Source organism: Erythrolamprus reginae, chromosome 2, assembly GCF_031021105.1.
Source record: "Erythrolamprus reginae isolate rEryReg1 chromosome 2, rEryReg1.hap1, whole genome shotgun sequence".
Classification (NCBI taxonomy): Eukaryota; Metazoa; Chordata; class Lepidosauria; order Squamata; family Dipsadidae; genus Erythrolamprus; species Erythrolamprus reginae.
Window position 1 is genome coordinate 107,287,327 of NC_091951.1, and position 26,079 is coordinate 107,313,405.

A 26,079-nucleotide genomic window follows, 5' to 3' on the forward strand; every position below is an offset into this window, starting at 1 on the left:
GGGTATTCATATTTGTGTGCATGTCTCTTGTTTTTAATTATTGTTTTGTGAACTATCTAGAATTGTGACAGCTAAGATAGGTGACCATGCAATTCTGTAAAACAAAACAAAATGTTTTTAATTACCCAGAACTGCCCCTGCAAAATAAAAATAAAGAAGCGAACTGACTATACCGTTTGTCACCCTATCTGGGGATATGAAAAGGAGTGATTTTGACACTGGGAAAAAAAACTTTGAGGAATAGTCAAAAATATTTTGTCTATTGGTGGAAAACCTACACCACTAACTTGTGTAGCACAGCAATTTCTATAAACTATATTTGTGGTAATGTTGTACTTTGATTTTCTAACCAAATCAACTATGTATTTTGCTACTCCAAAAATAAAATAGAGGTAGTTTTATATAACATAGTTATTTACAAAGGCAAATAAAGATTGCTTGTTTGATGTAGGAGCTGATTATAATAGTAGCTGTACCTATTCTTTCCTTGAATAAATTCTGCTGTAATGACAATCACATTTTTTGCAGTACCTGTACTTTAAAGACTGACACATTTATTATTGCATTTATTATTGCAATTAAACTAATTGAGTCGCTCCAAGTCTACAGAGAGGGGTGGCATACAAATCTAATAAATTAAATTAAATTAATGAATTAATGACATAGTAAATCCTTCTCTTTCAACAAGAATATCTATCTATCTATCTATCTATCTATCTATCTATCTATCTATCTATCTATCTATATCTATCTATCTATCTCAGTATATAAATCATTCTCCCTAGACTGCAAGCTTTTCATTTTTTGAAAAGCAATAATTGTACCCCCTTCTCCAAAAGAAACCCTAAAGAGGAAAAATGATCTCATTGGAGTCCTCAGTGAGGCAATAGTTGCCATAAAGACAGCAACAGCCTCTTTCTTACTCTCTATTCAACTTTACAGACTCTGACACAGTTTGATTGCTCTGGCCTATAATTTAGCTGTTGGCTGCAGCCTCAGAATATATTTTGGGAGAAGGAGGGGGTGGGGAGGGAACAGAAGGTGAAAGCCAGCCCACTTGTAGCTGGAGAGAAAGAAAAAAAGAATTGGAAAAAAGAGGAGGAGAAAGAAAGCCCAGCCCAAGCACCCTCGAAACAGTTTCCTGTTGCCATCCTCCAAGATACTTAGATTCCTTCAGACCTTTGAAAGAGAGGCTGGAGTTTTCTCAGCTGCCCTGCCTTTGAGGTATGATATCAAAACTTACTTTCCCATTTTATTTATTCTTAATTTTTCTCCCTTTATCTATTATAATTAAGCAAAGGAGTCCTGATTGGGCTCAAAATTAATATCTGCATTTGAAAAATAGCCTAACATTTCTCCCTTAAACTCTCCACAATTGACCTCTCCAGGTTCCTAAGAGGCCAGTAAGGGGCGTATATAAGTGCACTGATGTGCCTATCGTCCCCTGTCCAATTGTCTTCCCTTCCCTTATCTATCTATCTATCTATCTATCTATCTATCTATCTATCTATCTATCTATCTATCTACATATATCTATCTATCTACATATATATACATACATATATCATATATATTCTCTCCTTATTTCTTATATCATATATATCCTCTTTTTCCTTCTATCTTTATATATATTACTTAATGCCTACTCTCTTCCATATGTATTGTATATTGGACAAAGAATAAAATAAAAATAAATAAATAAATAAACAAGAATAGCATTGATGAGTAAGAATATTGAGTGTTTTGTTGACATTCTTTACTGTTGGGAATTCTGCATGCTATGCCTGACTTCTGTTTTGCTGCTAATTGTTTTTATTAATTGAATTAGTGTTTTTTAAAAAAACATCCATGTTTGGCAACAATTATCAATGCTCTTTTCTACTTGCTAAATAAATACGGAGGAGTGTAAAGTTATTTTCAGGCCAATTACTACTGTGTATCTAGGATTTCACAATTTATTGCCTCCTAATTAATTAGGACTGTCACATGGAATAAGTTCCTGGGTAATTGAAGAATAAACTTGGCAAGTAAACCTTTTTTTAGGACATTTCCTTGGGCTATATTAGCTTTTGGAAAAAGGGAGCGGGAAACATAATTTTCTACTTCCACCTTCATCTTTATTTCTTAGTGTTTTATTGCAAAGCAGATTTTATTTCAATCTGTATAAGTGTAACCAAAAGGAAGCATGCAATTCATTGCCTTTAAAATTCATAGTCTCAGAATTCGTTCCCTGACTTTATAGGACTACAGTAGAGAGAAGAATTAAATTGTGTCTCCTTTCCGTAAGAGTCTTTTATTCCCTCTCCTACCTTACCCCCCCTAAAAAAGTTTTTTTCTGCAATTCAATGAAGTCAAATTGAGTTATTTTAAAATGTAAATGTTATTCTCTTGCAAGGTAAAGAAAGAGGTTCTGTGGTTTATGGCATGCTATTCCCTGCCGGAGACAAAACATTAAAAACAACAAAGGCAACAGATTCTTAAAAATAAAACCTATTCTGGAAGCATGGCAAATTAGACAAAAGTGTTGTGCAAATGCCAGTGAGGAGAGATGAAAGGAAATGCATGAAACCCGTTTAGACAAAGCCATTGTATGCCACATAGGCAGAGTTAGGAGACATGGGGAAAGGGGAGGGGGGAAGAGATATCAACTTTTCATGTTTTTGCCAAGCCCCACCTACAGGGAGGGGGGAAAATCCCTTCTGTGGTATGACTCTTCTACAATGGAATGTCGGCTCCCATGGAAACCCTTTCAGGGTCTTCTGGTTCAAAAGATGCCCTGTCCTTTATGACCACAGATATGAAAGGGAAGGATGCATTCAGTTGGGGTGTTTTGTATCAATGTTTTGACCCAAAATATTTCTGGTTTGCTATATGGCATCCAAAACACAAAATGCATGACACTTCAAGTTAATTAAAAGGAATTATTCTACATTGGAGATCTACAAACTTGGCAACTTTAAGACTTTTGGACTTCAGCTCCCAGAATTCTCCAGCGAGCTATGCTGGCTGGAGAATTCTGGGAATTGCAAGTCCACAAGTCTTAAAGTTGCCAAGTTTGAAGACCTCTGATCTACACTGTCTATTATTCAACTCAAAGTTTAGTTTGTGTCAAGGATCATCCAAATTTTAGGCCTAAATCTGTGTCCCATACTATCACATTTAGATTGCTTTTGAAATTGCATCTCAAAAGAGCAAGGATTCCACAAACACAAACTGTAATAGCCGGAAGGATTATACTTTTGTAAATAAAGAGACAAAGGGCAAAAGCACCATGCCTTTAATTTAGACTTCATTGTGCAGGTGGTAATTTAGTAATACTGTACAGTCATTCTCTGCAACAGTAAGTAACATGCTGATAACTTTTCCAACTGTCTGTGAGATAAAAGTATGGGGGTTTTATTGGTAATGATAATCTAGGCTACCATCCAGTCCAAATTTTGGTCACTTTTCTAATGTTTGACAATATTGGAACTGATAAAGGAGAATATTTGTAGCTCAAGGTTGAAATGAGAGATCTTTGGTGCTTTCTGAGTTTTGTTGTTTTCTTGCAGACCTTTCATTATCCAAACTAGGTAACATCATGAGTCTGTATGAAAACAAACATGTTCAGAAATCACCAAGGACCCTTCAATGTTGGGTCTTGACAGTAAGTCTATTGGACAATTGCTTTTGCTTTTAGTGAAAATTATTTGGAACATTATAGTCATAATAAGCCCCATCTTCCATGTCTTAAGAGTACTTTTCAGCCCCAATGGTAAATCTGTGTGGTTATTCTATTTGTAGAGAGAAATTTTAGACACCGCTGTGTTGCCAGATCATCCTTCTCCAGAAAATAGGACATCTCCCTAGAGGTTTGATGATGATGCACAGATGGATGCTAGGACAATCTCTTCTTAGAGGGAGAGGCACTGGAAGAGTAAATTCCTCCTATGCCTTTTGCACAACAAAGAAGGGGCCAAAAGGAATACAAGAAACTTGGGTTATAGTTTCTTTCCTCATGTCAGACAACAGGGAAGACTTGAGTATGAGCTAGAGACATCACATGGCAAAGCCAGAATTCCCGTTAAAGCATTGACCAAACAAATCCCCCCCTTTTTTTTGTATGTAGGCACAGCAATTGCAGGGAGGAAGTAGGAACCATTGGAAAATGTTTTTAATTAGCATTTAGCATTTAGACTTATATACCGCTTCACAGTGCTTTACAGACCGCTCTAAGTAGCTTACAGAGTCAGCATATCACCCCCAACAATCTGGGTCCTCATTTTATCTACCTCAGAAGGATGGAAGGCTGAGTCAATCTTGAGCCTGGTGAGATTCGATCTGCCAAACTGCTGGCAGCTGGTGACCACCAGAAATAGCTTTCAGTACTGCACTCTAACCTCTGTGCCACCGTGGCTCTTAATTGACCAGTAAACATGGCAGTGGCATACAATCTTTACTGAGCCCAAGACTTAAGTTGCACTTTGAATTGTGTCTTGGAGTCAAATCAAAAGTTTGCTCCAGTCAGCTATTTAATAATTTCTCCCTTCTGTCAATTAAAAATTACAATTGGATAAAAAGTTGTTTGAGGGCCCTGGGAGCCACATTCAAGGCTTTGAGGGACAGAAGACAGCCTGGGGGTTCAGCCTTTGCACTTCTGTCTTCTATGTACCATAGCCAATATATTGCTGAAATCAGAAATTTCTGGAACCAGTGAACAGCTTGTATCCTTCCAGATTTTGGACCGAAGTACTCATAGTTATATGGGAATAGAGTTTAATATCAACCTTCTTCATGCCCATCAAACACATTTTTTCAAAGATTAAGTCAATCTGAGGTCTGCATTATGGGCAGCTGTTAAGATGCCAGATTGTCTGCGCTGATTCACTTTAAAATTTTTGCCAGGCCTAGCATCCATAATGGCTTACTCTGGGTACCTTCAAAGATGATGATTGATTATTCTTAAGTAAGGACCATTGGAATTTAACGTAGAATGCTCAATAAGCTTTCTTGGCGTTATCATACTAATGATTTGCTCGAGTCCATGAATCAGTTTGCTATTAAAAGAGGAATGGTAGACCAAGATTGACAAAGCTGAGGCTCAGTCTTCACCCACTCCTGAGGGATGATTCATCTTAAATTACCTCAAGATATAAAGAATAAATGGGGAAATCAGGAAGGCAAAAATAAACACTGCTTTGAACTCCTGGAGAGAAAGAGTGAAATGAATTATTTTTACAAAATGCCAACTAATAGGGTGCAACCAGGGGTGGGTTCTTCTTATCTCCCCTACCAGTTTGCATTCCCTCTGTCACATCGTGCAAATGACCCTCTTCACATGTGCAGAAGCCTCTGCGCATGCGCAGAGGGTTCAAGGAATGGAGACCAGAGAACCGATTTGGGAGCGTGGCCAACTGGCCATCAGTGCTGGTTCAGCAAACAGGGGCCACCAGTATGGGAGAACCGGTCCAAACCAACAGCAACCCACCACTGGGTGCAAGATAGTTCATTTTACAGACATCTTGGTCTAAATATAGCAGGAAAAGAGCCAAAGTACGTAAGAATAGTGTGCATGGGATTAGAGCACCAACATGGAATTTTAGAAGAGGATTGCCCCAAGGGATTTACTTTGTTTAATTGAAAACAGGAAAGATCACATAAAGGGTGGATACATCCCCCCCCCTTTCAGTTAAACTTTGACATTTGGGTATGTTTGTTAGTAGTTTAACATGAAATTAGATTACATATCAGTTTTCCAATTTTCGGTATGAATGGCAGATGAAAGCTTTTCCTTTTATATAGCTAACATCAGAGCCCAGATTTATTCACACGGGGCTGTGTGTGGAGTATTGCTGTCCAGACCTCCAGCTATAATTCTTTTATATTACAGATGCAGCTAAAACTAAAAATCCTTGGAATTTGAAGGCTGAATTATTTTTCTTCCATGATTTTATGAGTGTTGATTACATAAAGCTTGACTAAGCCTTTTTGCCGTATGATTCTGCTGACATTTCTGGGCATTGATCATAACAAGCTAGTTAAAGCTCGTGTGTGATTTCAGGCATTTCTCCTGCCTCTGCGAAACCCATAAGTTTAATAAAATAATACACAGGAGAAATTTGAGCTAGAGATTTTGTGACTCCTGCAGCATGCTTGGGAGGTGAAAGAATGCAGAATAGATTGTTCAAGATGTGTTCTAAAGAGCAGTTTTATAAGAAACAAATCTGCTAAAATATAAATTGGTTCATTTCATTTTGATGTATTTTAAACCTAAAATCATATTCATACCTGGTCTAAATAGACACTTGATGACATTTAAAATTCATTCCATCAGTTACTTATCCTGGAAATCAGGCAAAATCCTTGGCAATTGTTGTTTTATGTTTATGGATTATGGATAACGTGTCTGTGATCTCTTCAACGAACAATAGTTAAACCAGTGTTTCCCAACTTGAAGATATCTGGACTTCAACTCCCAGAATTCCCCAGCCAGCTGGCTGGAGAATTCTGGGAGTTGAAGTCCAAATATCTTCAAGTTGCCAAGGTTGGGAAACACTGAGTTAAACGAAATACAATATGTGAATCAGGGGCGGATTGCTCCTACCAGCGCTATCAGTGTGCTGCCTGCACAGCTTTGGGTGTCTTGCGTGCATGCATACGTGTCAGTCACTGCATGTTTTTACTTCTGCCCATGCGCAGGAAGCAAAATCTCGTGATGGGGTGCACGCATGCATGAGATTTCGGCAATTTCTTTGCTTCCGCACATGCGCAGAAGCAAAAAATCACCAAAATCTCTCTCGCATGCGCATCTCCATGCAAGGTTTTGTTTTCTGTGCTGCGCTGGGATAGGCGTGCGTGCATGCCATTCATCCAAAGCAGTGCACACAGCTCAACTTTTGCTACTGGTGCGGCATCCTTTATTGTTCTGGTAGGAACCCACTACTGATGTGAATCTAGAGACCACATTTGATCCCTAAGAATAGAATGGAATGGAATGGAATGGAATGGAATGGAATGGAATAGAATAGAATGTGTGATGTGTCTTGGTGGACATGCTCTCAGCGTACATAAAAGAAAAAGATACATTTGTCAAGAATCATGTGGTACAACACTTAATGATGGTCATAGGGGTCAAAAAAGCAATAAAGAAATAATCAACATTAATAAAAATCTTAGGATACAAACAACAAGTTACAGTCATACAGTCCTAAGAGGGAGGAAAAGGATGATAGGAATGATAAGAAAAACTAGTGGAATAGAAGTGCAGATTTAGTAAAAAGTAAGTATAACACAATGCCTTAGTTACTTTTGTGTGGACTACATTTTAAATGAAACTACCCTTGAAGCTCACTCAGAGGTTGCATCTGGTCTATGAACATGAATATAGTGGCATGCTTCAATTTACCCATATAACAATGCTGTGTAAGCTGCACTAATTACAGATGCTATTCAAAGCATTTCTTTGAAGAGGGTCTACTTATCTGAGGAATTATCTCTCACACAAAGTTTATAAGAACTGACAAATTAAGCCTGCTCCAAGCTCTGTCTTAAAAACAACACAAGCTGATGGGATCCAAGAGGTTTCCCATATCTGTTATGGAACAGACACCCTCAAATGGTTTGAGTGATCCCAACCTTGTTGTCTTTTAAACAGGCCTTGAAGACTTGGTCTCCCCTCCCTCTCCCAGGTTCCTATTAGATGGGATAAATGTCTTCTGAATGTGATGGTACTATGGTGTTAGCTTATATTAGTTCCCTGTTTATTCCCATTTTTCATTTGCATTTTGTTTTGTGAGATAGTCAGCCTTCTAAATTTGATTTATAATTATAATAATAAATAATCACAACTAGTGAACACTGATAACATTTCAAATACAGCACATTTCACATGGTGGTCAGAACAGAATCCATCATCATAGCTGTATAGATTCACATGGTTAGCTAAGAACAAAATCAACCAAACCACATTACGTAATGGCTGAGCTCACTTATTGTAAATTATTTCTTTTCAATCAAAGTTTATGGAAAAGTTCTGATTTCCAGTTTTCCAATTAGCAAATAGTATATATCTATTTAATGGGGATATGTGTGTCATTAACACAGCCTGGTAATTAATACATGTTGAAATCATGTTTGACAAAGGCACCACTAAAGTATTATCTTTCCTTACTCCTTTACTTAAAAGATAGAAAAATTAATACCAGGCTAATTTGTAACATGGAGTAATTAAAGTCCTGTTGTAATAATTCTGGGCCTAGAAAGCCTAGAACTACGGCGCCTAAAACACGATTTGAGTATTGCCCACAAGATCATATGCTGCAACGTCCTACCGGTCAATGACTATTTCAGCTTCAACCGCAACAACACAAGAGCACGCAACAGATTCAAACTTAATACGAACCACTCCAAACTTGACTGTAAAAAAATATGATTTCAACAATCGAGTTATCGAAGTGTGGAACTCATTACTGGACTCAATTGTGTCAACCCCTAACTCCCAACATTTCTCCCTTAGACTCTCCACGATTGACCTCTCCAGGTTCCTAAGAGGCCAGTAAGGGGCGTACATAAGTGCACTGGTGTGCCTTTCGTCCCCTGTCCAATTGTCTTTCCTTTCTCTCACTTATCATATATATTTTCTTTCTTTCATATATCCTCTCCTCTAAGTTCACTTTTACCCTTATATATATTACTACATGTCTATTTTTCTTCCTATGTATTTGTGTATTGGACAAATGAATAAATAAATAAATAAATAATAATTCATTATTATATTCAAAGATGTTATATAAACATTATTCTCAACATGCTCTACCTTTTATATTAGCATGATAATTCATCCATAATTGTTATCTAACTACCTATAATAGGGATGCCTAGGAGATGCTACTGGCAGTTCCAAGGTAAAAATTTCTATCATTCCAATTGTGACTGAAATGAAGGCTAGGGAAAATGGAAGGTAGTTTAGGTTTTAGATATGGTACTACACTTATTCCTTAAGAATCCTCTGAAGACACTTATTTTCAGTCAATGGCAAAACCAGATCCATATACAGCTACAAAATCTAGATGAACATACAATCACAGAAAAGGTACATGGTTAAATTAAAACTATTCTGACAATCTATGACAGTGTACATTGTGAAATCCAACTGTTCACACAGCTTTTTCTGTACATGTATATTGAAGCTTGCTTTTGAATTTGTCACACCAACTTTAAAACTAAGAATTAATTCAAGAAGACGAGGCGTAGGGAAGCAAACAGAAAAAAATACCACATTAGCAAGTGAGGTGCTAGAGAAGTGAATTGTAGGCACTGAAAGCTGGAAAATGAAAAATGTCTACATTGCCTTGAGCAGCCGCAGAAAGAAAATAGTTTTTTTAAGTGACATCACTATAAAATAAACTTGTATTCCTTTTACAATGGGCAAAATCAATGGTTGAAATTTGCAGCAGACTCTATTATTCTCAGCCTAGTACTTTGAGTAGCATCAATTATCCATTTTAATTTCCCAGACTGATCCTGATATAATGCTCCTCTGAGAAAATCATATCGGGTATCTGGATTGTGTGTCCCCACCCTTCCAGAGCAAAGCCAGAATTTTGTTCAAAACCCCTCTCCTCATTTGCAACCCAATTAATGCAAAAGCAATTTAGCACTGAAGGGCAGCGTTCACGGATACCTGTGTGAGGACTTTGAAACACACTATTGTATTCTATAGGATTATGGCAAAGCGCTCAGCTAGAGCAGCATTTCTCAAAAATAAATGAGTTGATGAGGCTTTTCTTTATATTTTGTTTTTCAAATAAACGTGTTTCCTGTCTCCGGTGACAGATGTTTACGCAGGACCTATTTGCTCAGTCTTTTTACCTCCAATCACAACAGTGGAAGGACTGAGCATTGACTGGTGTGTTGTCTGATGGCCTCCCAATTACAAGCGCAAAGTCAGGCTTTGAAACCTGGTATTCTCTGGCGCTGGAGGACCCGGCAGAAATCTTAACCCAACATTGACAACTACTGTGTCTTGAAGGATGCTGGTTTCTGAACATCCACTCCCCCTTGGCACCCCATTCATAGAGTTCTCCTGCCTTGGTTGTAAATAGAGTTAGGAAGCAAGGCAAATATGCCAAGCTTCCTGAAGCATAAGAAAAGCCCTTATAAATCTGGAATGAGGGAAACAGCCAGATTCCGCTGTACTTTTCCACCCAAAAATGCCCTTGGAAGGGAAGAGCTAGTGACCTCAGCTTCAGGTCTTGGCAGTGATGGAAGATGCTTTCAGTGGTCTCGAGAGCAAATAAAAGAGAAGGGACGCCATGTACTAACCCGGAGTAAAATAGGTAGGCATAAGAAGAGGAATGAATGCATTAAAGTGGAGCCAAGGAAAAGGGAAATGGACAATTTACTTTAGCTACTCACTGCCCCTGCCTATAAAAAAATCTGGATCCATGATGTGTTGGCCACACTGCCAGTTATAGAGATAACCACATTACATAATTTCCATTTGGACCTATTTAAACTTTGAGCCTTCTGGTTATTACTATGATGTAAATGTAGCCATAAAATTCTGAAACAAAGTAATATTGAAAGAGATTGTGGCACCAACTTGTATTAATAATACTCGTTATAGGTAGCAGAAACAAATATATCTAAGAAAATTGCAAAGGTATGTAAAAGTATTACAACATATTGTTTGGCACAGAATGCCCGGTGCTGGCCCTTGACCTGTAAATGTATAGTGTGAGCATTTTTGTAATAATAATAACAACAAAAACCACCACCACCACCATCGAAGCAGTTTCACTATACAAGTTTCATCCGTAGATTCACAGTGGGCCCATTTAGACTCTTGCTTATGTGGTAGACAAAACAGATGTTCCTCCTTTCCAGCTTATCTCATTTTACACGCAACAGATGCACGGCTAAAAAAATTAATTTTGCTAATTGGATTTGGAGCAAATACCATCATGTGGAGGGATTGAAACTCTGTGCCAGCAATTCTCTAGAGAATGATCAAGGTTCAAGGCACCAAGCCCTGGTATTAGATGAACCAGCACAACAGTGGAATGCCAACTGTAGATAAGCAAAGAATTTAATTGCTCAAGGTTTTCTTTGAATGCTTCTTTTTGGAAAAAAATCTGGATGAACAAGAGTGGGCAAGCTTGAATACTATCACAAAAGACTAATTCCCATCAACTGCTATGCACAGATTTTACATAATGTCAGGAATAGGAAGCTACACGCTTCAGATTTTCATATTTTTGCATTTGTTTGATGTGAAATGTAGCTTTTTGTTAGAAATGTTGACTTCTGGAAGAAGATGCCTGGGTTAAACATATATCCATCCTAAGATAAAATACAGAAAATAGTACTGTATAAGGGCAGACTAGATGGACCATGAGGTCTTTTTTTGCCGTCAGACTTCTATGTTTCTATGTTTCTAAGCATTCTTTTGGACTTCTAACTCCCAGAATTCTCCAGCCAGCATGTCTGACTGGGAAATTCTGGGAATTGAGGTTGACAGATCTCAAAGTTGCTAAGGTTGGGTATACCTGGAGTAGAGGAAGAAAATCAGTGTGGCCATGTCCTTCCTGTTTATTTTCCTTTGCCTGCCTAAGAGGCCCATGGTAGTCTTCATAGGTCAATAAACAAGAAGTGTTACTAAGTGTGCAAAAGCAGTTTTATTCCAGTGCATTTTTTTCTGATAGCACTGATGCTTCAGATTTCTATTGGAATTAGTACGTATCTGCTACCTTTCCTCAGATGGTTGAGTTTCATTTAGGAACAGAAGTTCTGGAAAATCTATAGTTGGATAGATTGCAGGAGACTCCTGCCTCATGGAATTGCTGAATATCCCAAGATTTCAATGCCTGACATTAAAATGGCATGAAAGTTGACAATTTCCTGGGATTTTTGCTATTATAAAGAAATATTTTTATTTTTCTAACTACTTAAGGTACCACTGAAACACCTTTTTCGATCACCATTTCAGATCACAGATTGGGACAATATGCTAAGTTGGCCAGTTAGTGGCTTAGTTTGCCTTGTAAACCACCTTAGATGATTACTAGAATGGGAAATCATGGACTTCAATGGGAAGGAAGATGACCTGACATTGTGTGCATGATAATGTTATATATTTTCCAGCATTTATCCATTGATAAATGCTGGAAAATGCTATTTTGTTGCAAATTTTATGTTGCCTTGAGTTATATGGAAGAATTGGGTATAACTATTAAAAATGAAAGAGTCCAATTCAAAATACTGATAACTGTGAAATGTAAGGGAAACAATATATTCCCTCCAACTTGCAAAATAAACTTTGGTTCTCTTTTCCCCATAAACTCAGGTTTCAAAAAAAGATGCAGGCCTGGATTTTCTTCTTCCTCTGCCTGGCAGGCAAGGCACTGGCCACTCCTGTGAGTATCATTACCTCTAAAAACCCATTTTCTGAATGTTATAGTTGCTGAAATGTCAAACTCGCCACACTGTACAGCACAGTTGAAAGCAAGCACTCCAAACCATCTTCACTGCTCCGAATACTCAGAAATAATTCAGCACTGAAAATCTCTCTCAACTTTCCTACCCATTTATCAAAGCTTCCAATTTCTGCTGATTAATTTTTTCCAGTTGTATCTCATACACTCTGCAGTGAATGCACTGGCAATTAATTGCAACAATTAATATGCCAATTAATTGTTACATTTTCTTTAAATATCTTACCTTTCTCTTTTTGATGATTTCGTAAGCTTTCAACATCATCCAATCATGACTTTCCTAATTTACACTCTCCTCTGATGTCATTCACCCTTTGATTTTCATTTGAGTCCTTCCTTCATTCTTTCATCCATTCTAGTCACTCATTTGATCCTCACCTATACATTTTTTTTACACTCTCTTATTTTATTTATTTATTTATTCAATTTTTATGCCGCCCTTCTCCTTAGACTCAGGGCGGCTTACAACATGTTAGCAATAGCACTTGTTAACAGAGCCAGCATATTGCCCCCACAATCCGGTTCCTCATTTACCTATTTACCTATTTCATCTTCATTCAATTTATTTTTATGTATCTTAGGACATACCCGCTATTATATAACAGAGTAGGCAGAACAAACCTAACCATACCGTAAGCAAACTATTTCAAAGTGTTATATTTTAACATTTCTCAAGTTATACTTGCAACCTTATCATTTAATGAAATGATAAAATAACCTATATACTTCAATATTATAACCAATATAAAACCAACAAGATAAGAAATCCCCTGAGAAATAAGTGTGCACATTTATCACCAAGAGAATGTGGAGGATATTTTGTATTGTTTATAGGAGCATACTATGGCCCAGGAGAGTTAAGTGCTTTCAATTCAGGTTTTGCCTCTCAGAGAGGAATTAGAAAAGGAAAACCCCATCTTTCAAATGGAATTTGGAGATGGAGGTCAGATGTTCCAAGACGTTCTTGAGAACCTCTTTGTTCTCACTGTGGCGCAGGGAAACAGATAAAAATGTCCACTTGGTGAGTGTTAACAGCAACATGGAGGCATAGGCAAGCAAAAGGGATATCCCAGAGTTCTAGTACCAACTTGAAAACTCAAAAGTAGTAATCTTTATTTGCTTATTTTTTCTCTCTTTTACAGCAGGATGCTTTGCCAGAAGAGATGGAGGTTATAGAGGACCCTGCAACACAGGTACAGAATAATGCAGTGCTGACTCCAATAGATATGATTTGAAAGAATGCCTTGCTTCTTAAACTTTGGGTGCTTCTTTTAAAATGTGAGGGGGGGCATGTGTGTGCATGAGGGTACTGTAAATATATCAGAAAGCAGCATTCTTCACTCTGTGGCACCTTCAAAGTGTGTGGTTGCACTTCAATTCCTAGTGAACTCTGTAGCCTCAAGCTTTAGGAAGGCTCCCAGTTGCAAAAGATTAATTTGGTTTATTTTTTGTTTTCTTTCATTTTTCTTTGGTATTTTGCTCTTTCTCTGTTACTCTATTATTCTACTGTTGTAAACTGCCTAGAGTCATTCAAAGGAAGGTGGCATTCATGCTGAACAAATAAAGATGGCTTCTGAGTCTTGAGTACAGTAGCCATGCTACAGAAATCATCCATGAGACCTTGACAATTGATCTCATTCCATCTGTTCATTTAGGAACCAGTTGGAATCAATCCAGTCCAGGTGGAGATCGGCGAGTTTGAAGAGACCACTGTGGATATTGAAGAGATTGTGCCTGAAAGTATGTGATTGCATAGCTAGATCCCTAAGATGTACTTTTTATAAAGTATTTTGTATATATGCAAGATCTATGCATCTGTAACATTCATTTTATACACATAAGATATCAAGATAATTGAAATTGGAATCTGACACTATGACATGTGCAGTAGCCCATTCCTAGAGGGCAAAACTTTAAACCAGTACAAGAAGAAAAAATAAATTTAAGATTTTCCATTTACAAAAAAGAGGCCATACTTGGAGTGGAAAGGAATATACTTTTCAGGTGATTTTTGGATCAAGAGCACTGTGCAGTGCATTTTGTATAACACCACTGTACTGATTGTACAGTGGTGTTATATTCACTATACAGTATACTAGTCTGATTGGTAATGAAGATGAAATGGGAATTGTTTGACAAAGAAAGCATTTGTCTTTGTCTCACACACACTCACACAAGGAGTTTGACACTTGCTTTCTACTCAGATATGGGAAGGTTCATAGAAAAAATCTCAGCACACAATCTATTATAAGTTAATCAGTTGGAAGTCTTTATGTTTTAAACCCATACACACATTCCCCTTTGGAGCTATAAAGAATCCCGAAGATGCTTTTCACAAGAGGTAACTGGTCCTTCCTGGTTTTTCTTTGAAGGCGTTTCACTCCTCATCCAGGAAGCTTCTTCTGCTCTGAAGAAGCTTTTTGGGTGAGAAGCAAAACGTCTTCAAAGAAAAACCAGGAAGTCCAGTTGCTTCTTGTAAAAAGCTCCTTTGGGACAACCATGAAATGGATGACTGAGAATCTCCATAGACAAACAGTAGAAAACTGAAGTGCTTACATTTCCTTTCATTCATTTCCTGATTTTGGTGACTGCACAGTTCAGATTTTCTCCATAACAATCTGTCCCTAAGCTAGGTCTTCCAACATCATACTCTTCACTACTATAATCTACCTTGCTCTCTTGTCTTCCACTTTTCCCAGAATTAGAGCCTTCTCTTCCAGAGAGCTAGGTCCTCACATAACATGATCAAAGTAATTTGAACATGGAGTACATAAGAAGTGCATAAATTTTCATACGAGGCTGAAAAGAATCAAGCAGGCCTGGAGTGTAAAGAGAATCGGGTGGTGTTTAGGAAGAGTTCCCCTCCCCTTACACCATGAATGGCATTTTAGGTCCCAAACTGGGCAATCAATAAGTCTCTTTACACTTCCTCAGAGCAAAACAACTCCACAAAATTATTTAATTGCAAGGAGAATTAGAGTAAATTGCAAGGGTCTCTCATTTCCCTCTCTTTTCTAGTGCCATCAAAGAGGAAACAATGAAGTATTTTCTTCCCCATGGTAATTAATTATAGATTGCTGATCATCTCCTCCCACTAGCAACAGGAAAACAGCAATCCAGTCTCTCTTAGCATATGTATTAAGTTATAAACTACCAAATCTTTTCTTTTCCTGCCAGGGAGTGGATGATACTAGCTATGGGAAACAGTGGGGAGGGGACTCACGGTGAACCATCACAGCAGTGCAGGATGCCCATTTATATTTCAAAGACTTTTGAGGGGAAGAAATTGTCTGAGGATGGATATTTTTTATCTGCAATCAATCTACACTTTGTTTAAATGGTTTATTTAATCCTTTGTTAAATGTTCTTGATTAAATGAGAAACTCTTGAAATACATTCAACCAGAAGTTTACAAATGCATTAAACCAGAAATTCCACAAAGTTTATAAAACCACAACTGCTCTTTGTGAGTTTGTGAGCAAAGCTAGGAGGGAGTTTTTTCTTGTGCATGTTTTTAAAAGTACAACCACTTCAAATTATTGGGATCTTTTGGGGAATCCTAGTTTGAGAATCCTACATTAGATACTTTTTTGAAAATACATGGATACAATAAACGTCCCACTCTCACAGAATGATTTGCACCATTCATGAGAACCAAATATTGGTCTTGGCAGTTTCCATGTTGCTCCAGTCAGTGATAAATGCAAACAATATAACTGGACCTTACAAATGTACTGCATAAACATTCTTAGGAGGTTATCCTGCATCTGATGTGCCAGCTAAAGACTGAGTAAGATGACTATGGTTTTGTCATGACTAGTCCTTCATTTTTTGTGAAGCAGCATTGGCCCTTTTGAGGTTCTAAAATGGCTTCTTGGATCTCCCTTAGACCCCTGCCAAAACCATCACTGCAAACACGGCAAAGTCTGTGAAGTAGATGAAAGCAACACTCCAATGTGTGTATGCCAAGATCCTTCCAGCTGCCCATCCAGCACTGCAGTGTTTGAGAAGGTAAGCGATGACTTTAGATACAACACAAGGTGAGTCAAATTATACTGGTACAAGATAAAAGAAAGATACTCATCTATAGTTAAGCTAAATTGTAGCTACATATACAAGATTGTAATGAATTGCGTGTCAGGTTCCCCAGTGAAAGCTGATGTAGTTACTGTATGAGTTACTACCACTTCTGCCTTCATTTAGAAAAAAATGAACATGGGGAGGATTGTCCTTTGGAGAGAATGGGATCAGCGTAGGAGGATTTATCTAGGCTCATGTAGGGTAAGATTATGAATGAAAGCCAGATTGGTTGGCAGTCCATAATTCTGTTTAGTTCTGAACAACTGCAATTCTTAGTCATCACTCCAGCTTTGTAGATTAGAAACATAGAAACATAGAAGTCTGACGGCAGAAAAAGACCTCATGGTCCATCTAGTCTGCCCTTATACTATTTTCTGTATTTTATCTTAGGATGGATATATGTTTATCCCAGGCATGTTTAAATTCAGTTACTGTGGATTTATCTACCACAACTGCTGGAAGTTTGTTCCAAGGATCTACTACTCTTTCAGTAAAATAATATTTTCTCATGTTGCAGAAGGCAGATGAGAATGGGAGGCAATGCTTATCAATGGTTCTCTCTGAGATGGATAAATAACAGCAGGCAACATTGGGGGACTTCAACTCTCCCATTTGTGATTTGTAGCATGCAAATGTCATTCATCATTTGGAAATACAGTAATATCCATGAACTTTCCATTTACTTTGAATTCGGGAAAGTGAACTTAGTGCTTGAAAAAGTCCCAGTTGTGTTATGAGTCTATGAAATCTGATAGATGGAAGTCTAATCTGAGTAGACTTGTTGATTTGTTGTCGTAGAGTAGGAGAAAGACCATGGTCCATTTGGACACTTTTTCTGACACAAACTTTCTGTTTCACAAAGGTATGTGGTACTGACAACAAGACCTATGACACCTCCTGCCACTTCTTTGCCACCAAATGTACTTTGGAAGGCACCAAGAAAGGACACAAACTTCACCTGGATTACATTGGACCTTGCAAAAGTGAGTCATTAATCTTAAGAGTGGAACAGTCCAATTAGAAAATAACTCCTTAGTAATGTCCTTGTTAGTAATGACCTTGTTTTCAGAAGCTAGGGACTTTGACATACATGCAGTCTGAAGAATTTGGAACTACATAGAGGCCATGTTGACATGTACTGAAATGTGATTTTGATAATGGGTATGCTGCAATTTTTTGTGACAATTGGTAAATGATAAATCATTGATGGGCTCCACACCCATTTACCTGATTACTCCAGGTGTCCTTAAGGACTCACTAAAAGAATGCAAATGACCAACTGTCTGCAAGAAGTATAAATCCTTCCATTGCCTATCATTTCCTCGTAGCTGAAGAATTTTCTTGGATGAGAAGTGAAATGTCTTCACCCCACCCCAAAAAAGTCCAGTTGTCCCCTGAAAAAGCACCTTTGGGACAATCATGACCTCGATCTCCATAGACTATTCTTCGATTGTGACAATTTGTTACCTCAGCTCCTTTATTCAGCAATGGTTTCTAAAGGTTAAGCCTTATTCCCCTCCAGCCATTCATTCATTTTCATAAAGGTCATTGTACACATTGCCAGCAAAACTTCTCTTTCCCTCTTTGTTCAAATAGCAGAATGGAGACAATGATAACACATCAGTGCTTACTCGTTCCTTTTTAAAATGCTGGGTGTATTCCCACCCCCAGTTTCTAATAGTCCATGAATTAATACTTTACAAGTAAAGCAAGTAAGTTTTTATTATTCCCCTTCCCCACACATATCACATAATTTTACTCATATTAATTTAGCTGCAATTGTTTGACACTTTGTGAACCATTTGTTCTGATAGATGATGGTTAGAAGAGAAATACAGAGGAGAGGGGGAGAAGCCTCAAAGGTCATCAGCAATGCAGAGGGAATCCTGTAAAAGCAACTCTGAGTACAGTATTACATGCCAATAAAATCACATTTGAGGTTTTTCCCCTAGGTGGGATAAAAGAAACATTAACTTGCATCTGGGTGGCCATGGCAGGCAGGCTCTCCAAAGTAAATTAGCCTAAGAGGAGGATGGTTTCATTGGAACATTGGATTTCCTCCTCCTCTGAACCAAATAGTTTCCTTGGGAAGAAAGAAACGGTGGCTTTGGAAATCTGCATCTCATAAAATAAATAGAATTCCAGAAATCTGCCAGATTTAAGTGGGCTTTAATCAGTGACGGGCTACCAAACTTTTTACTGCCACATTGTGGATGTGGCTTATGCAGGATTCCCTGCATTTTCTTTCAACATCTTTCCGTGTAAATTGTATGCCCTGGCTTTAATACTACATTTCTGATTTGGAGTGTTAGATTCCACCTCCTACTTACTACTATTCCTTAACTTTTAGTTAAAGGGGTAGGAGGAATCTTTAAAACCTTTTAAAAGCAAAAACCGGGTCAATCAATATCATTGTAGGGGGCTAAATTCAACTCTAAAATATCTCTCAAAAATTAAGGCTGGCTCAGAATACTGAAAATTGAGAAGATAATTTATCTACAGTGCAGAAGTTAAAGAGCATGCTCCATGTTCCAACAGACATGGAAAAAACTGTTGACCAACATGGGCATTAAATGGTGCAACTATGTGGTGCTGGGGAAGGGAAGCAGTGAATTGGAAGGGTGATAGAAGGTAGAAGAAATATTCCAACAGGAGGGAAGCATTGCACTGCACATCACAACGCCAATATGATTAAAGGGAGGGGGTGTAACTGGAGGCACAAAGCAGCAGCATCTCTGTCCTATCACAGAAAATGCAGCTGGTCTCCAATAGCCTTTTTTCCATTTATTAGTTGGGATCCATATATCCAGTGCTGAATATAATAGCCCTATTATTTTTAAAATAAGTTATGCCTGGACTGATGGGGCTCTGGTTGCATTTCAGTCATTCCTGCCTGTCTTGATACTGAGCTGACTGAATTCCCTCTGCGCATGCGCGACTGGCTGAAGAATGTGCTGGTTACCCTGTTCGAGCGGGATGAGGATAACAACCTGCTGAATGAGAAGCAGAAACTCAAGGTGAGCAGGGGATGCACTTAAGCAGAAGCCCCTTAGATGATGATGCCTTTCTTACAAAGGGACCCAGTTAATATTCCCCCAATGTGTTTTCCTGACTAGGTGAAGAAGCTCCATGAGAATGAGAAGCGCCTGGAAGCCGGAGACCACCCAGTAGAACTCCTTGCCCGTGACTTTGAGAAAAACTACAACATGTACATCTTCCCTGTGCACTGGCAATTTGGACAACTAGACCAACATCCTGTTGATGGGTATGTACTGCTATTCCTTACTTATGAGAAACTAGGCATAGACAAGTCCCATTAACTAATGAACAAAATTATACCTTCATTACTAATGGTTATCCTAGTGGGGCTAAAATATTCACCTGGGATACAGAAATGAAGACTCCAATATAGTTTAGAGATTTGTAGCCAGAAATGGACTTGAACCTCAGTTTCCTTAGTACCTTAACACTTTAAGCACCATGCCACATTGACTCCTGTATTTGAATCCACTTTTTAATGCCACTCATTATTTAGGATTTTTCAAGCTCCCCCCACAATGTTGAATTAGTTTCAGTTTCACTGCGGTCCTTTTTGCAGTGTGGCTGAAAAATTGCCCAAATATAAAAGGAAAGCGATCAGTTAAGTATCCAGTAAGCCTAATGCACATAGAAAATTTTAAAATTTCTTATGGAAGAGAAGTTGCATTGAAAATTTTAGCCTTGTTCCCTTTGGTGGGTAACTTTTGACATGAATTTCAGGGGTAGAACCCTGATCCTGCCTCTCCCTCTTATTTGTGATTCTTCCTTCTATTTCCCAAGCCCTCCTGTTAAGTACAAACACACACTTGTACAGTCTCACACTTGTATAGTTCAAACAAGGTACTTTATTGTTCTACTCCTATTCCATAGGATTCTCCCCAGATTGGCAACTTTGGCCTGGGAAAGAATAGATACTGTAAGGCTCAAAGCCATCTGGTGGTGGTGGGAGTCCTCTTATATTTACATAATAATTCTAGACTAATCTCCCTCTTGGGACGTTTGATCTCCAGCACTTCCCAAGCACAGTTGTGCATTCTCCATCATCTGCTCACATCTCATGCTCAAAATGTTTTGGAACTAGTTCCCAAATAAAAAAGATGCCAAATAAGGTAGGAGTATAAAGCAAAATAGTGCAATCGTTGTCTCGCTTTTTCATAAATGCTTTTCCAAGTTATTTGCACAGTAATTTTATTCAATGAAAATATGCTGGGAATTCCATCATGCATGTCTTGTCTATGAGATTTTTGGAAGTTGTCATAATTGTGCCCACTTTGATATGCCTTTCAGATACCTGTCCCACACTGAACTGTCCCCACTCAGAGCTCCTTTGATCCCTATGGAGCACTGCACCACTCGCTTCTTTGACACATGTGATCTAGACAACGACAAATACATTGCTCTGGAAGAATGGGCCAACTGCTTCGGCATTAAGGAAAGTAAGTGTCACAATTCTGTCCTGTCTTAGGAGCATAGGGTTGGAGGTTAGCAAGCCCACATTCAAGACTCATGAGGTCCCATACTTTGTTCCAGCTCCCACCAGGGACCTGAAAAGAGCCCCCAATGGGTCATTCCCCAGGTAATGGAGATGTCATCTGCTAATCCTTTCAACCAGGAAGCGCATCAGTGCTTCTGATATGAATGCAATGCAATCTCTGGTGACCACAACTGAAAGGGGGAGAGAGGAGAAATGGCCTTAATTCTAAACATCTCTAGAATAATATCTGCCCAGGAAAAAGAATTGCTGATCTACAATTCAATTATGAGCATGCTTGCTCAGCAGTAAATGTGTCAGCCTTATGAAATTCACTCTAAATAAGTGTATATAGAATATCAACAAGAGAAACTTTAGGAACTGGAATTAGATATGATGCCCTTGATAAACACTGATTTTAGTGATCACCAATTAGCTGAATTAGCTAATTGGAATTAGCTGAGGCACTTAAAGACAATTTTTCTTCATTTGTATCCCAGCTTTCCATCAAGAAATTAAGAATACCTTATATATAATTGGCTTATAAAGGCAGTCACCATTTAGCAACTGACCTCTCTAATGATTGTTAGCAGTTATGGCAGTGGTGAAAAACTAATTATGCAACCAGCCCTCCTATTTATGGCCTTCATAGATTTGTAAAACAAAGGAAAGCTAAAGTAGGATCGTAAGCAGTCATGCTTCCATTTACTTAATAATCAAGCTGCTGTTCCCAGTTCTGGATGCTCAATGAGACTACCTGTAACCATATCCAGGAGCTTCCTTAGACCAGTGTTTCCCAACCTTGGCAACTTGAAGATATTTGGACTTCAACTCCCAGAATTCCCCAGCCACCATTTGCTGGCTGGGGAATTCTGGGAGTTGAAGTCCAAATATCTTCAAGTTGCCAAGGTTGGGAAACACTGCCTTAGACAAAACTGTTTAATAGTAAAACTAAGTCATATATGCCTTTAAAATTACCGGTACTAAAGATTAAACATTTTTTCACAAATCACTCCTCTGCATTCTAACTGGCTAAACATTCCTATTCCTTAGTATGGCTCTAAAAATCTTTTTCTGAAACAGCAGCCTATTAGCCAATACCTTATAGCAGTATTCTCCAAGCTAATATCCTCCAGATATTACAACTTTACAATTCTGAACATCGTGGGCAGGAATTCTGAGAACAGTAACCTTTGCATCTGGTTGGTCCCAATTTGGAAAAGATGTTCTTTAGATATCAAATCTAAAATCTAAATCCTAGGAGAAGTGATTGAATCACATAAATGTTGTGTAAGACAGCGACAGAAAGCATTCTTCTTACCTGATGTCTTCCTTTCTTTCTTTTTTACAGAGGACATTGACAAGGATCTTGTCATCTAAATTTAGCAGCTTCTTCATCTGTTATGCACAAGTTGTGTTTTTCCATTTTAACAAGTTGAAGAGTGTTTTTCTTTATTTTATCGGGGACAAGGTGCTAATATAGGTCTAAACATATACATTAACGGTGCTAAAAAAAGAAGACAGAAAGTTGATAGTAGCTTAATCTATACCACTAGATCACTTTGCTCACACACTCATTGTGCATTTCTGTTGGCCTTTTAATTTGATGATAGCAGTACAGTAATTTTTTAAAAATCTGTTCCAACTTTCTAGTCCTTGGCTTATTTAAATTGACTCTAGTTGATAAACTCAAGACTATTAATCCCCTAATTTCAAAGAAAGGCAAGAAAGGAAGATAAACCAAAAAACCGTGTGGAGAGACTGGGCTTTACAAAGTCAAGTGTTGGAAATGTTTTATGAGAGTTTAAGAAACTTGGAGTTTATATGATAGTGCAGTAGGAATGGCAGGGGAGGAGATGGGACAGGACTGAAAATTCAGAAAGGCGGATTTATAATGTTGACAGTTCTTGAATGTAACAGTAATTGGGCACAAACTCTAACATAAACAGAAAACAACTGAAGTGTTGAAAAGTTTAAGATTTTGTAACCCTCTCATCCTCCCACCCTTTAAAAATAAAAAGTTAAAAACGCTTATGCTTCACAGCTACTCCGTGACTGTATTGCTTTTTGCTGTGTTTCTATGTCTTAAAAGTTAAATTTGGTGCTTATCAAAAATTGGTTGTGGCTGTTTTTACTGGGTCTTTCTCTTTTGGTGATTTATTTGTAAATGATATACATTTTGGCATAACAAATCTCATGCCCCTGATTATTATATCCTCTCTGTATCCCTAATCATATTTTTTCAGCCAATAATTTCAATTCTGCCCTTCAAGATTAAATTTCAAAATAGAATAGAATAGAATAGAATAGAATTTGTCTTGGTCCATATCTTCTAAGAGTACATAAAAAAAAAGATACATTTGTCAAGAATCATGAGGTACAGCACCTAATGATAGTCCAGGTACAAATAAGCAATCCAGTCATATTAGGAACCAGACAATATAAATTGTAAGGATCCTGTTATATCATTTTGTGATATAATGCAAAAAGTTTTCAAATGTTTCTTGAGTTTGCTTACTCAACTACTAATTAGTTATTAGAATAGCAAGGTTGCATTTTCTTTTTGTATTCATATCCTCTCCCGTTTTGCAAAGGACAATAGATAGAAATCCTGCAATGGAGGAATGAAAGCTAGGAACCACTGATTAAAATCTGTGATTAATTGTATTATCAAAAGACATATTAAAGTTTGAATGAAGAGTCCATATGGAGTTAAGGCGATATTAAGGGAAAGAAATGGGCTGGATGGTTTTAAACTGATTTGAATTATTCAAGGGAATAATGTCTTCTTTGTCCCTAATGTGGAAAACAAGCACAGCTGCAACAGAAAATTGGACATAGATGGTCTTCAGCCAGAAATATAAGAAGTCACAGCCAGCACCTTAAAATCTGATCTTCCGCTCTTGACATCAGCAAGAAATTCCAGCACGTTAAAGGCCAGTCAGCTGGCAGACTAAGAAGATGACTGGGAGATGATTGATCAGGCCGCAGAGATCTTCACCTTAGCTACTTCTGTTCAATGTTAATAGGACAGCTCCTATTTGTTGGAGTTGGTACAAAATTCTGCTTCACATTATAATGAGTGCACACACAAAATTAATAAAATTGGCTCCCTGAAGCTCAAAGGGCCAAAAGAGGTTGCCATTCCCAGGTTCTTCAACCCATTTCTCATGCAACATCAGCGGAAAAAGAACTCACCATTATGTAAAACAAAAGGCCATGTGTACACAGAATGGATATTTTTTTTGTCATTTGCAGACATTATTTAAAACTTACATAAACTCTCCATCTTCTAACCAGTTCTGGATGGCTCCTAATCAAACGTTAACATATAAAATCTTATTAAAACTGCTATAAACGGCTTAAAACACCAAAGCCAACAAAGACCTGGCACCAATCAACCTGAGTAAATTATTTATTTATTTGACTTATATGCTACCCAATTCCATGGGACTCGGCAGCTCACAATAATAAAAACTGCAATAAAAAGTCAAATTCAGCATTAATAATGATAAAATTCCTCAATGTAAAACCCTTAATAAACATTAAAAATCCTTAAATTAATAACAATAAAACCCCCTGGATTCAATCAATACTTTCATACCATCATGCATACCAATCAAATGATGTTTGGCCAGAGATAAACTGTTAATTCTCAGGGCCCCCAGGCCTGTCGGCAGAGCCAAATCTTCAACTCTTTTCTGAAAGCCTGTATGATAGGGACCGTACAGGCCTTGTGGCATAGTTGGTTCCAAAGAGCCGGGGCTACCACAGAGAAGGCCCTCCCCCACGGGCCCACCAATGACATTGCTTAATCGATGAGACCCAGAGAAGGCCGACCCTATAGAATCTAATTGGTCTCTCCAATTCACCCAGGATTCCTACAAACATAGCATACTTTGATGGCAGTATTAGTTAAAATTATAAAACGTGTAAATTTCCAGCTGTGTTTTCCTAGATTTAAGGTAGGGTTCCTTCATCAAATGTGCTCAAACTGTTAGGTCTAGAGTGCTTGCATTCTCTCCACTCAGTCCAGGTTATGTATTTGAAATGATCTTTCTGCCCTTCAGAGTTCATTCCTCCTTTCTCAAGCTGCAAAAGCCCTTGACCTTTGGGATGAGGGTGGGGGAAAGTGTGCAAATCATTTGAAACAAGTGTCTGGCACAGTTGCTTTGTTTAACTAAGACAAACTGCCTTCAACCACTGGAGCCTTGCAAAGAAAAAAGAGAGAGATGTTTCATTTGTGCTTCTCTGCTCTGCAAAAGTTCTTTTTAAATGCTTTGTATAATTCTAGCAGGGAATTGCAATCTCCACAAAAAAAGCATCAGCCCAGGTAGGCAAATAAAGAAAGCCCTGAAATCTTTTCATTTCTTTCAGATTTGTCTTCGCCTTTCTCTTCGCCTCCCAAGAGACTTGTTTTCTAATCTTGGTGCCAACATTCTTCTGCCTTTGCAATTCCTGTGATTTCACACCCCTAGCCTGCAACAGGAGGAAAACTACTACAGCAGCAGGAGCAAAGGGGGGAGGACATTCCATTCCATTTCTCCTTGAGATCAAAAAAGCTCTCCTCCAATTTGTAATGCCTACAGAAATTGGGCAAGGAGAGAGCTAAGGAATGGTTTGATTGCCTCCCCTTTCGCCAGGCTTACATGTTATATCAGTTATATTTACTTTCTTCAAGCACTCCATCTCTTTCCAATCGTTCACATTTTATTTATTTAGCCCAAGAAATGAAGCATACTGCTTTTTATTTGAGCCAAACATAGTTATTGGTTCTTGACCACTTATGGTATATGATTTAAAGAAATGTATAATTACACCTCTGAACTTTGATCCATTTTGAGGAGCCTAAAACCCCAAAGAACTACAGTGGAACCCCGACATAAGAGCTGCTCTACTTAAGAGCAACTCGAGATAAGAGCTGGGAGGGGAGAGATATTTTTGTTCTACTTACAAGCCCAAATTCGAGATACAAGCGCCAAGGAGCTGTCTCCTGAAGCCAAACGCTAACTTCCG

At 38.1% G+C, this 26,079-nt stretch overlaps 1 protein-coding gene across 2 annotated transcripts; it reads left to right on the forward strand.

Annotated features, from left to right (window-relative positions):
- Positions 1 to 989: 989 nt before the first annotated feature.
- SPARC (secreted protein acidic and cysteine rich) lies at positions 990 to 23,110 on the forward strand. Of its 2 annotated transcripts, none has more exons than XM_070739035.1 (10): positions 990 to 1,224; positions 12,326 to 12,395; positions 13,616 to 13,666; positions 14,129 to 14,213; positions 16,363 to 16,484; positions 17,416 to 17,536; positions 19,437 to 19,570; positions 19,670 to 19,818; positions 20,880 to 21,028; positions 22,415 to 23,110. In XM_070739035.1, the coding sequence occupies exons 2-10, from the start codon at positions 12,339 to 12,341 to the stop codon at positions 22,441 to 22,443; spliced, it is 897 nt and encodes a 298-aa protein (XP_070595136.1). In that variant the 5' UTR covers positions 990 to 1,224; positions 12,326 to 12,338; the 3' UTR covers positions 22,444 to 23,110. The 2 variants fall into 2 exon arrangements, with proteins under 2 accessions (XP_070595136.1, XP_070595137.1); XM_070739036.1 differs by having other exon boundaries at positions 1,010 to 1,224; positions 13,619 to 13,666.
- The last annotated feature ends 2,969 nt before the right edge of the window (positions 23,111 to 26,079 follow it).

Excerpts from the sequence above, each read along its gene's own strand:
- SPARC (XM_070739035.1), top strand. The coding sequence starts at position 12,339 with ATGCAGGCCTGGATTTTCTTCTTCCTCTGCCTGGCAGGCAAGGCACTG. Across the intron at positions 14,214-16,362 it reads TGAAGAGATTGTGCCTGAAA|ACCCCTGCCAAAACCATCAC; the intron begins GTATGTGATTGC and ends GATCTCCCTTAG. Across the intron at positions 17,537-19,436 it reads TTACATTGGACCTTGCAAAA|TCATTCCTGCCTGTCTTGAT; the intron begins GTGAGTCATTAA and ends GTTGCATTTCAG.